At 38.6% G+C, this 17,494-nt stretch overlaps 1 protein-coding gene and 1 long non-coding RNA gene across 3 annotated transcripts in view; both read right to left on the reverse strand.

Annotated features, from left to right (window-relative positions):
* Window positions 1–17,494, reverse strand: part of LOC309605146 — a 303,910-nt gene that overhangs the window by 162,796 nt on the left and 123,620 nt on the right. The window lies entirely within an intron of this gene.
* RAB38 (RAB38, member RAS oncogene family) overlaps window positions 1–17,494 on the reverse strand; it is a gene marked incomplete at its 3' end in the record, with an annotated part of 63,099 nt that overhangs the window by 1,324 nt on the left and 44,281 nt on the right. The window contains exon 3 of one of the 2 annotated variants that reach the window (XM_082340534.1): window positions 11,943–11,993. The exons of the other annotated variant lie outside the window; for it this stretch is intronic. Within the exon in view, the coding sequence (XP_082196660.1) occupies window positions 11,943–11,993 (51 nt within the window). Of the gene's footprint in view, window positions 1–11,942; window positions 11,994–17,494 lie in introns of those variants that run through there. 2 annotated transcript variants of the gene reach the window in all.

Below are 17,494 nucleotides of genomic sequence, written 5' to 3' on the forward strand. Positions count from 1 at the left end.
CTCTCTGCCTTCCAGTCAAATGGTAGGAGTGCCCTGCTCTGACCTCTTTGAAGTTAGGCATGGACACGTGACTTTCATGGGACAATGAAATGGGAGGATAACTGATGTGTCTCACTTTCACTTTCATGTAGAAGCAATAAGAGACAATGCTCAATTCACCATGTTCTTTTCTCCCTGCTTCTGCAAACATGGAAAGCACAGAGATGGAAATTCTCTTGGCCTAAGTCTATGAATGAGGTTCAAAAAGAGCCAAGTATCCTATGATGATTCATGTAGGATGAATGAGAATTATGACTTTAAGCCACTGAGATTTGGGGTTGTTTATTACGGTGACATTACTTAGACAATCCAGGTGGACATAACTCTTCAAAGAAAAATATGAAATCAGAAATATGAATCTAGTTTCAAGAATGAATTAATAAGCTTCAACTTGGAGAAAATATGGAGCAAACCTTTGAATCTAAAATATATTGTTTCATTCTTGGGAATCCATTCCATGGCAATAAAAGCATTTGTGCCTCAGGAAAGATGTACAAGAATGTTTATTGTAGAACTTTTCATAACCAATAAAAAAAGAAAAAAGAAGAGAAAGAAAAAAGAAAAACTGGAAAAGCTGAGGATGCTCATGAACAGGAATGGAATACACACAACATGGAATATTTTGCAATAGCAGAACATGGATGAACCTTGAAAACATCATGCTAAGTGAAAGAAGGCAGTCACAAAGGACCACATATTGTATGATTCATTTACATGAAATGTTCAAAATAGGCAAATCCAAGGAGACAGAAAACAGATTGTTGGTGGTTGGCTAGGGCCGGGTGGGGAAAGTGATTGTCGGGAATTGGAGTGATTGCTAGTGGATGCAGGGTGGGTGGCGTTTCTTTTTGGAGTGATGAAAATGTTCTAAAATTGGTTGTGGTGATGCTTGCACAACTCTGGGTATACTAAAAACCATTGGATTGTACACCTTAAAGGGGTGAATTGTACAGCATGTGAATTATATCTCAGTAGAATTATAGGAAAAGAATGAGATTACCGGGTCAAAAAAATATATATAGTTTATTCAGTAACTATAGATTAAGTTGCCTTTTCTCTGCTAGTCAGAAAACTGAGAAATACAGAATATTTACTACTAATATGCTAAACAAAAAACCTGATCTCTTGTAAAGTCAGATTTGACTGTCTTTATCACAATTTGTAGAACTTCTCTGATGTGTCTCCTTATATTCAATGGAAAGAGAGAAGGACATTTTTGTCAAATTGTTTTGCCACAAGGCCTTGTTGTCCAATCTGAAGTATAACTACTTATCCCTAATTTTTGTATGTATGTCAGCGTTGTTGATATATTTTGAGATCATTGCATGAAATCATATTACATGGAAAATGTATTGCATGAAATCATATTACATGGAAAATGTAAGAGGTAGTGATGTTTTCCAAATGGTATCTATGGCTAATGCAATTAGCTGTAAATATTCATTAGCACATTTCCGATCATTCAAGCCCAACCCTGAGTTCACTTGCTATGAAAGCTTAAGGTAACTTTTCAAGTTCCAGAAACAACAAACCTCTCCCATTTACAGAGCCTTAATAAAAATTCCTCTGAGGGTTTCTAAATCTGAAACAAGGTGAAGTTCTGGTTGCTTTTTTGTTTGTTTGTGATGTTGTTGTTACTCGTTTTTACACCAGACCAGAATTCACGTCTCTGAGCTTCCCTTTCCTCATCTATATGACGTTCTCGATGAGAATACTTATCTAATAAAAAATTGCTTTTCTTTATAGGATGTAGGGGTTATTGGTGCTTTCGCAGTGCTGGGCACTTCATATACCTAATCTTATTTAAACCCATTTAAAGCCCTGTAAGACAAGGATTAGTTTTTTGTTATTATTTATTTTGTCGTTATTGTTGGGATAGAGGTGAGAGTGACCTTTCTCCCTTCAGCTGAAGTATCTGCCTTATGCCATGGAAACCCGTCCATAGAGAGTAGCCATACTTCTACCCTCTTCCCACTGCCCATGCTCACCATGCCTTCTGTCACTCTTCTTCTTCCTAGTATCAGGCCCAGGGATCACATTTAAACTACCTGCTCCCAGGAAGTAATCTGACGTAGGCAGAGTCTGGATCTTTGGGACAGACCCAGGTCAATGCTTTGCTCTCGGGTCCAGGTGCTTGTTTATGTGATCAGTTAGAAGCCTGGCCCATGGTCCTCCACTGCCTCTTATTCAAGGAAAGTGGGGAAGTGTAGCTTCACTTAGCCTCCCAGGCCTTGGCCTCTAGGGCCAGCACATCTCACTAAAGAAGCTCTACGTTTGGGTGGTTTGAAGCTGCTTTCCTAGCCATTAATAAACATATACTTTGATTCTCTTTTGGCTATTGCTTGTGTGTTGGGGAACGAGCAACAACATCTCACCCCAAATACCAAACACAGGACATCATCGTATCTGTTTACAGGTAAGGAAACTTAAGTTTAGAGAGAATAAGAGACTTCCCCCACAAAAGCATGCAGCAGATGGGTCTGAGGGCCAGAACTCACATGCAGGTGTTTCTGACATCAAAGCCTGGCTCTTACCAAGCTATATTCGTTTTCAAGACTGTTTTGAAAATCAAGTGCAATAACAAATAAAAGTTCTTACTACAGGGTTAGGTCCAATGGGTGCAAAATAAATCTTAGTCCCCTTCTCTTTCATAAAGCAAGTTTTAAGCATCAAAAAGGGCCTTCCTTCACATACAAGTTAGATTTGACAGTAGTATATTTAATACCTCCACTCAAATATTAACATCATAGTTAAATAGGGTTTTCTTTCATTAATGTACAAATTGGCAAAATCTACTAACGAAGAGGGTGCAGTGTGGACAAATGAATGAAAATCCATCATCATTATGAGAAAAACAACTAAAACCTAAGCCCAATTAGTGGCAGCCTAGCAGGATCATTTTAGTAAAAGATAAGATGATGCTGGTGAAACTGTGACCTTTAACCCACTGAGTAAAGGCTAGCTGGTGTTAGGACTAAGGCAGGAGATTATGCAGGATGGGGTTCTGGACCAAGGAAACCATCAGAACCAAGGAATGGCTGTACCTGCTTTTAGATTTTATACAGAAACAGGGTAGCAGTCCCTGATGACTGAGTCACAGTCATTCAATTAATATTATTTAGAGTCCCACTAAGTATGAGGTATACAAAGATAAAGAGGTTAAAATAAGCTCTGTCCTTGACTGAGCTTGTACTAGCAAGGTAAACAGCAGAGGTATAAGGTTGGAAAGGGCATCTGGAGCCAGGTTACTGTAGAGCCTTGAATGCTAAGTTGGCCAGATAGAGTCACTGAGGCTTTTTTGCAACTGAAGTGTCAATAAACACAATCCAGTACTAGACAAAACTATATGGACCCTTAACACTCTTAATTACTTAATCTTTCAGTGAGCACTTAGGAAATACCTCTCATGTGTACCGTGGTGCTGGTTGCCATGGCATACCTATTTCAGATTGGAACCTTCAAGAGGAAGCCAGGAAGAGGAGCAAGTACTTATACTGATCACATGCTTTCTACAAAAGGGTACAATGCATAGTGTCTAGAGGACAGGTCTGAAGCCAAACTCTAATCTCAGCTCCCACTTTCTGCTTGTGTGACCTTGGGCAAACTGTTTCAACCACTCCACTCCACACCTTAATTTCCTCCTCTGTAAAAAGGGAATCAAGAGACCTACTTTATAGGCAATTTTAAGTTAATACATGTTAATACTTAGAACATGTGAGACACTTAGAACAGTGAAGGGGATAGGGCATACATTCAATAAATGTTATCTACATACTCTCCTCATTTAATTATCAGGAGAACATGATAATGTGTGTATTCTATTCCTTCACTTTGCAGCTGAAGAAACTTGAGATTGAGTAGGCGTAAGTGGCTGGCCCCAAGACTCACACTGGTAAGTGGTAGGGCCAGGTGTGAGTCCAGGGAGAACAGTAAACACTAATATTTGCCGTGATCTTTACTATATACTCACTACAAAAAGGCAAGATGTATAGTGTTTAGGGCACATGCTTGGAGCCCCTTATCTCAAGTCCCCCTAAATATTTCCCCCAAATAAATAAAGGAACACAGCATGGGCAGGGTGTGTGTTTCCAGCATTAAAAGGGTAAGAAGTTGCAGTCAGGGCCTCAGGCAAGGCTACTTTGCATTGCTGGTCCTTCTGTCTTTCTGTACAGAAGTCATAGTCAAGATTTAGACTAGGAGAAGGAACAGCAATACAGAACTAACTTCCCTCTCCCTTTCTGTGCAAAGTGAGCATGAATAGTCAAACCCTGCCTGATAAAATTATACATCCTATGGCTTTCAAGACACGTACACTTAGACTGAATCTGACTGTGATTTATTTACATATTTGCAATATGACAAGATGGTCTATTGTGCTGACTACTTTAGGTTGATGTGTGCTCATCTTTATGTCTCTGCTCAGAATCATTTAATTTATATCAATAAGCATGCCTGAGAAATAAGCTTAAAATGCCTAACAAAGCATTTTAGTAAAAACAAATGGTAGTGACTACCAGAGTATTACTGTGTCTACTCCCAGCTGGGCATATAGCAGGTGCTTTACTTATGAGATATTGTTCACATCCAATCCTCACAAAAATCTATTAAAGAACTAATAACCACATTTTAAAGGTAAGGAAACTTTAACCTTTAACAAGGTTGAGTAACTTAACCAGAGCGGAACAAGATCTTGGTCAATCTGTCATTCCAACCAAGAGCGCCCTGACTGCACTTTCTATTCTGCTTCCATACATTACATGACTGTACCTCCAAGGATTAAAACAGATATTAAAATAGTTTTATTTCTAAATCAGTAGTTCTCAGTCCTGGCTGCATATTCAAGTCACTTGGAGAGTTCAAAAAAATCTATTACCAGGACCCTCCTCCCAGACATTGATCTGGGATGAGGCCCAGCATAAGTATTTTTTAAAGATCTTCCACCTCTTTAAAATGTGCATCCAATAAAAAGAATGAAATAATGCCATTTGTAGCAACATGGATGGACCTAGAGATTGTCATACTGAGTGAAGCAAGTCAGACAGAGAAAGACAAATATCATATGATATCACCTATATGTGGAATCTAAAAAAATGGTACAAATGAACTTATTTACAAAACAGGAATAGAGTCACAGATGTAGAAAACAATCTTATGGTTACCAGGGGGGAAAGGGGTGGGGAGGGATAAACTGGGAGATTGGGATTGACATATACACACTACTATATATAACATAGATAACTATTAAGGACCTACTGTATAGCACAGGGAACTCTACTCAATACTATGACCTATATGGAAAATGTCTAAAAAAGAGTGAGTATATATATATGGATAACTGATTCACCGTGCTGTACAGCAGAAACTAACACAACATTTTAAATCAACTATACTCCAATAAAAATTTTTTAAAATGTGCATCCAGATTTGAGACGCACTCATATAATTAAGAATGTCTTGAAAGATGCTCCTTTTTATTTCAATTGTGAACTCTCCGGAAATAACATTTAATACAGTGATTTTAAGCTGTGATGATTCTGATCTTCCCACAGAAGAAGGCATATAAATCTATCTGAGGTCTTGGGTACGTGTCAGTTTTTAAATTAGCTCTTCAGAACATCTGTCTGGTGGCAAATTATTTAATCTCTGACCCCCGGTGCCAGACAGCAAAAACCTTCTAGCAGAAAACCTTCACATCTGCCTAGTTAGAAGCTGGCAGAGCATTCATCCTCCCGTAATCTTTCCAAATACATCAGCCTCCAACATAACACCAAGTGTATCAGAAGCTCTGAGGTTAGGGCACTAAATTCCTCAGCCCTGTGAAATTTTAATTAGAGAAGGTGGCCCACTAGATAATAACACCAGTGTAAGAAGTCTCACACAGAACAGGTGTTTTGAAAATACTTTCTCTAAGAAGATTCAGCACTTGTTTATGGAGCACATAACTGCCAAACCTTTTGCTAGCTCTCATTTACTGTAGTTCAAGTCTAATGTGGGGAAAGCACAGTGGACACCTTTATTTTTGTCTGTATAGCACTTTTTTCCTCCCTTATCCCCCATATCACTCCTCCTTTCCTTTGGGTAACTGCTTCCTCCCATTGGCAATCATGAGCTTCTACTGGGGCGCCTCCAAACTGAGTCCTATATCTCAGACATTGTTCTCAGAAGTTGGCACTTCATTTAATCTTCAAAATAAAGTCAAGGTGGGAGGTACTGCCCTTATTTGACAGAACAGGAAAGTAAGGTTCAGAGAAGCTAATGACAGACTCAAGGTCTCAGCGACAGTAAGGGGCAAAATCGGGCTCCCAATCCAATCCTCAAAGGTTCTATATTTTCTCTTCCTCTTCTCCTTGCTGATGTCTTAGAGTCTCTGGCCAACAGTTGGTAAGTGCCCAAGCGAAGGTCTACCTAAATCCAGAGCCCATGGTTTTGCACTTTGTCACACTTCTCCATGAAAGGAAGACAGACATGGAGAGTGTGATTCAGACAAACTACATCCTAATCATGTCCTATTATCTGAAAGCTAGCAGACTTCAGTCTATCTAATGGGCACTGGGAAGGACAGATGGAGCCATATTGTCTCTGATTTCAACGCAGGATAGAGTCCCATTGTCAGCATGGAGATATGGAGAAGGAAGAGGAAAGTTCACAGAATCAACTCCGAAGACTGTGTCCCTCTGACAATGCCTCCCCCATCCCCACCATCGCCCTAGCTCAGCCCCTGTCCTTTACACACTAGATGTCAAAGTTCATCTCATACCCTCTTTTTCCCCTCTTCTGTACAGTCCCAGGGCCACCTTCCTTAAAACTCTCTTCCCTTATCTCCTTCTCACCACTCCAGCAGCATCTGGAACCCCACTTCAGCAGTAGAGAATCTCCAAACTTAGAGAGAACCACCCAATATTAAAGAGGGAGGGAAATTAGACATCACTAATTAAACCTGCTATCTTTGATGCATCAGGAAATTAAGGCAACAGAGAAGGAAAGTGACTTGCTTAGCATCACATAGGCTACCTCTTAGTTCTTGCTGCTTGCACAACCCTTTGTTTCTAGAAACATTATTGCTTCTGAGTAGCCATCTTTCAGCACTCTGAAATGTACCTTCAGTGCTCCCTGGCACTTTCTACCCACCTGGCACTTACCATTGACTCATAACTGCCTATTGTCGTTATGTTTGTGTTCCTGGTTCCCAGTACAGAGCCTAGTGTAATAAGAGAACTCTAAACAATGTTACCAAAATTAGCTGATACCTGTTGATAACTTTTTATAGGCCAGGTAACTTTTAAGTACTTTAACTGTATTAACTAAGTCAGTCCTCATGAAAACTCAGGTGAAGAAACTGAGGTATAGAGAGGTTAAAATTTTTTCCCAGGGCTACACAGCCAGCAAGTCAAACTTTTGGGACCTGATTCTCTAGCCCATGCTCAGCCACTACTATGACCCCAGAAAGTTCCAGAGCTATTAAATGACAAAGCAAGACTCAAGCCCAGAGCCCCTGGTCTTATCCTACTGTGTCATAATCCTCTCTATAAATGTTTGCTGAAGGAATGAAGACTGAAGTCTCATCTCAAAAAGAGAGTAAAGAATAAACATAAGTGTAAAAACTATCATTTAGCCTGATTTAATAAACCTTATTAATAAAAACAAAAGCCTTCAGTCAAAATACTTTCTCATTCATCAGTTTGAGAAGATAAATGGCCCACTAGACACAAAATATTAATAGTAATAATTGCTGGCATTTATTGTACACTTACTATGGAACCCTCACTCAGGTCCTATGCATGTACGCTTCATATATAAATAATCTCATTAACTTTAGTACACCATGGGAGGTGGGTATACTATTAACCTATTTTACAGATTAGGAAACTGAAACACATATAGGATAACCTACTTAGCCACAGTATTGGCTGGACTTACTCAATCCAAAGTCATATTTATGGAATGCTAACTATGAGAAGAAAGTACGCTTTACAATTCATTTCTATTGTGATTAAATGCTTTCATTCTGACACCTCTATGTGCCAAATCCAAGAACTGAGACTAGAACATTGCTGTCCCAGGAAGTAATGGAAAGAGAACGGGCTTTGGAGTCAAGCTTTGAAACTTGGTTGCCACTTACTGCAGGACCAAGGGCAAGTCCAAATCCTGAGACTTCCCTGCTTAATCTGTAAAATGAGGTTAATGACAACTACACTTCACAGGGTACGTGTTAGAATTAAATGTTACACACAGATGAAGCACTTAGACATTACATATACATCCTCAGATGAATACATGCTCCCTTCTTGTGTCTGCTTCTCTTCACCTTCTCCCTTTAAGTCATTCTTCAGTGATCACCTCTCATAAGAAGTTGCCTCTAACTCCCCCAGACTGCGACAAGCACCACTCTATTCGGGAATCTATCACTGGTCAATATGTAACAGCTTGTTTGTCTGTATCTTCACAGCACAGGGGGCTCCGGGGGGCCCTACTGCTGTGGCCTAGTGTCTAGCGCAGTGCCTGCAGGCAGTAGGCACCTGGAATATACTGGGTAAATGAATGAACAAATGAACAAATGAATGAATGAATGGATGGATGGATGGATGAACCAATCAATGAGGCCCTCAGAAGAGTAACAGGTTCAGGTTTCAACCTAAAAATAATTTCAGATGTGGGTAATTTCTGTAGGGAGTGAAAAGGAAAACATATTCACAACAGAATTTACTTCACAAGTCAAACTGCTTGTTCTTATCTTGTTTTCCAGCTATGATTTGACACCATTCTTTTTAGGTAAAACGAAGGAAGACTGACTGAACCAGTTTATAAAAATTGAGCTGAACTGCTAAAGGCTTTGCAATTGAGTGGACCTACGTTGGAGTACTGATTTCACTCTTTTAAAAATAATTCTTCATATCTTGTTGCTTCAAAAATGATTTCAGGTGACCTGTGCTTTTTAATAACTAGATGAACTTAGACAAATGCTTAATTTTTCTGGGCCTCACCTACAATTTAGAGAGAATAACACCCACTTGACAGAATTACCAAGATTAGAAATATCTTATTTGGGGCATAAGTAGAAGCTGAGTAACATTATGTATTTTTATGACTCTATATTATACACAATTATTTTAATATCATCTTTTCCTCTTAAGAACTTTATGAAACTGAATGAAAGGTCAATTCTAGCTTAACAACTTCATTAGTTTTTTTCTTTATATATGATCCTTTTGCCCAGCCCTCAACTAACTTTTTAGTAGAGAGTTTGAAATCATTGCTTTTCCAGATAGTACTGTTGACTGAAAAGTTGAGAATTATGTTGTATTTGTGGACAAAACTTAAGCCTGGACACAGCCTCTTGGATAGCTCCGAGGGACCGTTCTGAAGCGGTAAAAGAGGAGCTTGGATACATAGGAATTTTTGCAACAAAGATCAAGTAGTCAGAACATCAAAAGATTACTGTTAGTTAAAGAAAACCAGATATCTCAAGTTAAGGAATTTAGTGTTTTTCTATGTATGGGAAGATGCAAGGGTCTGGGCTCACTGAAATCATTCCTTTGATATGCATCTCAGCTATCTGGGGCCAGCATCCTGTGCTTTCTCATCCTGAGTCTCCTCAGGGTGGACACTCAGGGGCGGCTGCAGTGTCTGACTGCTAGATGGGGGGTGTCCTTTTTCTATCCTGAAGTCCCTCAGGGCTCACTGTCTGGGCAGCTGTAATGTGATGGTTTGATGGCTGCAACATCCTTTGTTTACTGATATGGTAGGCAACATTCTGCCACCGTTGTTAGAATAATGTTATCTTGGGTGAAAACATATAGAAAAAGAACTATGAGTAAAAGTGAATGTGTTGATAAAACTAAACAAATTCATCTTTTAGTCACCTTTTTGTATTTAGAATGTCATGATGCTAGCTAGCTACCAGAACTCTGGCCCCAACCCTAGTAGACATAGAATCTATGTCTACTCCTCCCTTCTAACCCCTGTTGTCTAACTCCTAAATTCCTCAGTCAGATATCAAGTCATTCTTAGCCTGGGCAACCTCCCTGAAGCAGTAGTTAGCATGTGCTAAATAATTTTCTTCTTCCTGATGTGGAATAACACTATCCTTTTCTTCATTCTACAAACTTGTAATAGGAAAAAAAAGAGGAGATACATCAATCTGAAGTTCCTATCGTGTAATATCGAAATATCATGTAACTAAATGAAATAATTCATTATTCAGCAAATAATCATTGAGCACTTTCCCTGGACCAGGCACTATTCATCAAAGTCTTTACACTCTGCGTTTTCATACACTGTGGAGTCAGCCATGCTGTGATTATCTTATTAGCCCAGGCCTTTTCCACCTCTGCTTCATGATGATGATGGTGATATCCTCCTTTCTCACAATCACTCTGACATTTCACCCTGAGTCAGGCCCTGTGTAATCTCTTCTCTGATCACATGCCTCCATTTCCTTCCCATGGCAATTGTCCTCCATATTCCTGCCAGACTGTCTCCTGACTACTCTCATTAAAGTGTAGTGATGGCCATACCTCATCCCTACTCCCAGCTCAAAAAACTTTGCTGCCTCACCTTGCCTACTCGGAATCAATGCAGACCACTACACTGAGGGCCAACCAGCATGGCCGCAACTTAACTCTCCTCTCTCATCTCCATTGACTATCCTTTCTTGGCTAGGTTCCAGCCAAACTAAGCCTCAGGCCATCCCCTCAATGTGCGTTGCTTGGGTTATTCTTACTCCATCTCTATCTCAGGTCTTCTGCCCATCCAGAGCAAACACATCTCACTTGGAGGTATTCAGCTGCTGACATCTACCTGATTCACAGGGATTTCATCTGAATCCTGCTTTGAATTTTTGGATGAAATTCAGGTACATTCCCCAGTTTTAGAATCTTTTAGTCAATTTGAAATTTTACTGTTTGTATATTTCTTTATTGAAGAGGAAAGGTGCAATAGAAAGACTCAGAACTATCCTAGCTCTGCCAGTGCTAGCTGGGTAACCTCAGGGAAGTCACCATAACCTCTCTCTGAGCCTCAGTTTCTTTACCTATAATCTGTGATAAAAATAATGCCAACTTCACAAGGTTGTTGTGAATGTGTATAAAACGAGATGAGATATTTAAAAGAACTCAGCAATAGTGTAGGCATACAATAGGCCCTGAAAAGAAAATACAACACTTAGGAAATAAAACAACATTGCATATTATGAAAGTTTTATATGGGAGTGTTTGGAGGGACAAACATCCTTCTTTGTTAAAGTAAGATATCTCAAAGCAGGTTCTGAAGTTTCATAAGATAGTACAGGAAAAAAAGAAAAGCATCTATGGTTAAATAATTTTAGGAATGTTAAGTTAAAAATAATTCAAAATGTTTCTTTATCACAATTAAAAATAATTCAGAATGTTTCTTGAATTAAAAATAATTCAAGATGTTTCTTTATCAAAATGTTTCTTTAACTCAGAATCCCAGACAGTCACAGAATGCGGTACGTGATGGAACTTCTTGCATTAAATGGAGAGGAACTTTAGCATCATGGGGGTTGGACATGAGGGAAACCAAAGCAACAGGGCAGAACTGGGAGCAGAAGAGAAAGACCTGCAACAGTAACACGGGAGTCAAGAAAAGGCAGGTTCAGGTTGGGCGGGGAGGCTTGGCAAGAAGTGAGCTGTTCCCCTTTCCCTCTCCCATCTCCAAGCAGAGAATGAGTATGCAGTGTTTCATCAACTTATCTGATCACAGAACACTGATCTCATGCTCTGTCTCACAGGGCTGGTGCTCCTCTTCACACAGTTCGGCAACTTTTGGTCAGGAGTGGTGGTAGGATAAATGGGAGTGGTGTGGATGGCAGTTGTGGGGGTGGGTGGAGAGAGACACTTATTAACTGATTTAGTATCATACTTGTGGATTTCTTTACTCCTTACCTAGGTACTGCTACCTCCATTTTTGCCTTTTTCCATTTTTCTGAGCCTCGCCTGAAATGAAGTACATGTGTTTTTTGGTTTTGTTTTGTTTTTTAACATGACTTTAACAGAGCAGAGTGAGATCATGCTCATAACCAAGTTGTAACCAAAGAGCCTGGTTGGTAATGACAAGGTCCTGAGATTATCCCCTCTGGTGAGTCTTCTCTGACCAATGCTCCACCCCAACCTGAGCTGGGTAGGGTTGGGTAGCTCTCTTAGGTGCTTCCATAGCAGTTTCCTATAGTAACTTTAATCATGCATGATTGCAATGATTTCTAGAAATTTACCTTCTCACCAGACAGTAAAATTCTTGAAATCAGAAGTGGCACTCTTATGCACTTGGAATATTACCAGCAGTTGATACAGGGCCTGTTGGGATGTACGTGCTCAACAAGTAACTTATGAATGAACTGGCTGGTAAAAGGGAAAGAAAAATGGGCTAATACCGATTAAAAATCACAAAAAAACACATTGTAAGCTGCTCTATTATAGGGAAATCTATTATAGCGAAGTTCCCTTAAACTCAGGACAGCTTTAGACAGAGAATTAAGGGACCTGAGACCTAGCCTTGATGTTGCTACAAATGAGCTCAGTCATTATAAACAGATCAAGTCTTCTCTCTGACTCAGTTTCATCAGGAGCACAAGGAGAGAATTTATACTCTGCCTTTTTCCAAACAGGACTGAAGGTGACTCTTGAGACTATCTCCAGCTCTTGACTAATGCAGTTAAACTCGTGAGAGTCCTAAGAATAATGCTCTTTTAATGAGAAAGATTTCTCACATTGAAAGTTTAAGCATGAGGCATTTATTTAACCAGTCATTTACTAGAACGAGTATGCTCCATCTACGTGATTAGCCGTAAGGTTTTGTTTGCAAAAATCAGAAACTCATTGAATTGCCTAGGTCCTCTGAAGGGTAGCTCCCAGGAGTAACAGAATTGCTAAAAAATTAAGGCCACACCAAGAACCTTAGGAAATGAAATTAGACTCTGAAACACCATCAGGTCAGCTTCATTTTCTCTATCTGCCCAGCAGCTTTTTGCATATAAAAAGGGAGATAGCTGCCTAGATAGCAGCCTCTGGGCTTACATCCTCACACCTTTGCCACCCAAGAGAAAAGGCCTCTTACCCTCAAACTCAGTTGGAGGAATCCTGGGGGAGAACGCTAATGAGTTTGGCTTCAGTCATGCGTTCATGCTAGAGACTAAAGCAACTCTGAGTCCAGGAGAGAAGTGGTACTAGAAGGGACCCCATTTAGGTCATGTAGACACTATTGGCCAATTTCTGTGATTTCAGAGACAGAATATGTAGGAGATGGAAACTTACATTCGGACAACCTTTAGGGAGAGCTGAAGGGGAATGGTAGGAGTAAGAGCAGACAACTGGCCAGGGAGGAATCATTGCAAAAAACAGGAAACCCTCAGTGGTATTTACTATTATCGTTTTATAGACATTTGCAATCATCTACAACAATGCAGATATATGCATTAACGTTTTAGACAGATACAAGCAATGATTTATAAAAGGAATAGAAAAATATTTTTCCACATAGTTGTGCATTATCAAACAGATATATATCTAGTGGCATCTGATAACTTCAACATATGCAGAATAAGTGGACAATTGAGGCTCTTATATTGGACATACAAAAAGAGAAATGCAAAGTTGAACCATAAATGACCTGACAAGAAGTACCTCTTCAGAAAGGCATAAAGTAGTTGCTTAATAATTTTTTCTGGAAGAAAAAAGGGAACAAAAGAGGCTTCTCGGAGCTTAAAACTTAACCTCAGTTCTGATTTTCTATTTTTTTAATAGAATTCTACTGAATTAAATAGATTCAAAAGGACAATAACTTTTCCAGATAAAGGATGTTTCTGGTTCAAATGTAAACTTTAAAAATATTGACTTTGCTCCTGAGAACTACTTAAGATGTATTACATGCTTTCTTGCATCATAAAATATTATTCTGAAGACAATTTAGCCCTTTTTGCTGACCTGGGTACCTTTTACTTTTTTTTCTTCCTCCTCCCTCTGGCATTATGTATATGTAGCTATAGGTCTGTAGCTAATAAGCTAATTCTATGGGTTGACACTTTAAGGATAAATATGGCTTAAAAGGGATAGGATGGAATTCTTTTTAATATATACACATTTCTGATTAGAAAGGAAACAGACAAAATGCTAAAAAGTGAAATCAATTGGTGGTTTGATTACAGATCATTTTAATCTTCTGTTTTATAATTCTGGTTATTTTCTAAGTTCTTCATAAGGAGTATGTATTTTTTAATATTCACATTCAAAGGTGCAGAACAAAGAAAATGAGAGTGATTAAGTTTGAACCATGAATAGTGTAGGAAGTCCTAATATCTTTATTTTACCCATACAACAGGAAGGAAAGAGAACATCTATAAATATTTCATGAACTGTAAACTAGAAATACGTAAGAATGAATGGAAAATTATGTAGGTTTTCCTCACAGATGAAAAACTATCCATAAGATTGAATCTAGAAAAAAACAAGGACAGGAAGCTCAGAAACAGAAATTCTAACTATGCAATCATGAGTAACCCAACGAAAAAGAAACAGGAAAGAGATCTTAAGAAAACAGTTTGACTACAGGAATATCTCAGGTAAGATCAGGTTTAAAAATAACACGTCTAAAAGCTAGAAGGAGAAGGGAAGTGAACTCAGAACAGATTCAAGGGTGGTCTGAACTCACCCAATTTGGGTCAGGAAGCTCAAACCAAGTCTAAGGACATGTCTGCAGAAGGTGCTAAAGGCGGAAGAAGACGGTGTTGGGGTTTATTCAGAGCAAAGTATTATCACAAAGGGAAAGACTAATGCTTGAAGGATGTGGTGTGAGACAAACAGATGACCCAGAGAAGGCAGAGCTAACACAGCAAACTAACTTCGTTTTCTCCTCTAAGAAAGATTTCAGATTGAATGCTCAGAACACTGCCTTTTGCATCTTAGGTTTAGTATAATGCCCCCATAATGTCCTGTGGACAAGGTTGGCTCCAAAGGAAAATGGGTAAATTTAATTGTCTCAAATGGTGCCTGAGGACTACTAATTATTTAATTACATTAAACAAGAATAGTTTCTAAGGTAGCGGCACATAGCTCAAACCTCGGACCTCATGAGGAGTTAACCCCATTTTTTTATCAGAAGTTTGGAGGAAGTCAAAAAAGGCATACTTAGCGAATTTTTCTTTGATATAAAGATAAGAAACAGACTGACACGATGATGAAATTGGGATTGTAGAGTGTTTTCATGCAAACACTTCTATTCATTGTTGGCAAGTATAAGTCAGCTCATCTTTTTGGAAAGAAGATATGAAGTTATGTAATAAGAACCATAAAAATGTCCATTCCCTTTGACCCAGTAATTCTACTAAGAATAAAGCCTAATAAAATAATCTTAAATGTAAAAACTATTTTATGTAAAAAGTATGCATCATGACATTATTTATAATAGTGAAAGTTTAAAGCTACCCAAAGGTAGGGTTAATTACTGGGGATTAATTATAAGAGTTATTATGGTGTATCCTTAAGATGGAACATTATTCAGTTATTATATTTACAAAGAGTTTACCATGAAAAAGTTCTCATGATAAATTTAAAAGCTGCATATAATATGATGTAGTCAAGAAATATGATAATGTTAACAGTGATTAATCCTGTGTGGGAGCTTTTATGAGATTTTTTTCAGATTAATCCTGTGTGGGAGCTTTTATGTGATTTTTTTCATTAACTTCCATTTCTCCTAAACTAGACAAGATTTGTTTTCTCCATTTGGCATTTCCATTCCTGCCCTGGCTATTCTATTTACATAATGTGCAACATTTCCTCTTCCTTTCTAACGGAATCCTGATTGTCTGTAGGTAACCAAAATTTTATTTTCCTTGCTTCCTTGTGCTAAGGGTAGTTGTGGCTAATGAAATATAAGCGGAAGTCAACTGGGTGGGGCTTCTAGTAAAACTTATTTTCTGAACTTCAAAAAAGAGGGGGAGGGCAGACACAGTTGTTACATGCCTTTTGCTCTCAGTCTTTCCAGAAAACTTATTACTGCCTAGAAACCATTACGGCAGGCAGAAGTCTAAGCTGTCCCTGAGATTTCTACCTCCTGGGGTACATGACCACTGAGTGTAGATGGGACCTGTAAACATGATGGAATTGTTACTCCCTTGATTACTTTACCTTATATAAGACTCCACCGTAGCCAACTGTAAAGGCCATGTTATGAAAAGGCCACGTGGCTAGGAACTGAGGTCAGCCTCTAGAACCTAAAAGCAACCCCCAGCCAACAGCCAGCTGTCATTGTTCTTAGAGTCTCTTTCAAATTTAGATGGACATAACCCTTCCTTTACTTTGATAAGCAAAATAATAGATTAAAAGTGAAACTGGAATCATAGATTGAAGCCTCAGAATAAAATTTAATAGACATTCATATAAAATCCTACACTTGGGTTCAAATTACCAATAGCTTAAATGCTTAAGACCTTATCTGACAGTCTATTATTTGCAAAAAACGGGGGGACTTTTAGATGTCCATGAGTGTATCATGTGTCAACAGTTTGATCCAGCTGTTCAAAGAAATTAGTACAGTACAATACTATCTAAAATAGAAATGTGACTTAGGCAAGGTAAGTTAAAGCCTTATTATACCATGCTTCTACGTCTGGTATGTTGTCAACAGATCTGGACATTACATTAAAAAAATGCATATGGATAGATTACAGAATATCCAGGTAGGAGAACCAGATGGTAAGTGTTCTTAAAGCCATTTCACATGAACAACAGGCAGGAGCTCTTAACAAAGAGAAGGCTTACAAAAGAGTGAAAAATCATTCTGTGCTGGGCATTTGCGAAAGCCAAATAAGTAGATGCTGGAAACGTTCTAAATTTGAAAGTACTCTACAAATGTTAAATATTATCATTTTGAACATTCTTGGCAAATAACAACAGCAGACTTTCAATCTACATGATGAATTTAATTTACAAGGTTTCTAAATATTCTGGTCCTTTCATAGACCTGAAACTTAAATTTAGATTTAGTTAGATTTGAATAACTCCAACCAGTCTAAAACCTAGTGAAAGCCATGCTCCAATCATATCTTAGATACCTAAAAGGAAGTGCACTGTTCACAGCATAGAGGGAGACAATCACTTAGTCATCTTACTTGCCTACTTTGATTTTCAGACCCACTAACTAGCAGAAACACAGTGAATAAATCTAATTTTTGATGATATATGTATAGAGAGAGCACCAATGCTGTGCAATCTGTTTTTTGTTTTTTTTGTTTTTTTTCCTTGTCCAACATCTTCCCACTGTACTAACTCAGAAGAGTAGCACAGGAAAAGAAGATGAAAACTCAGGCTAATTAAATGTAATCTTATTAGGATTGTACTACACTGAGAAGAGTCCACTCTCTTTTTCGAAGTATGTGTTCCCTCTACACCTTCCTCTCTCTGTGGCCTTATTTTCTTGTCTAAATGTTGGGAGTGCCCAGAGA

The sequence above is a fragment of the Balaenoptera borealis genome, assembly GCF_965194805.1.
Source record: "Balaenoptera borealis genome assembly, chromosome: 11".
Lineage (NCBI taxonomy): Eukaryota > Metazoa > Chordata > Mammalia > Artiodactyla > Balaenopteridae > Balaenoptera > Balaenoptera borealis.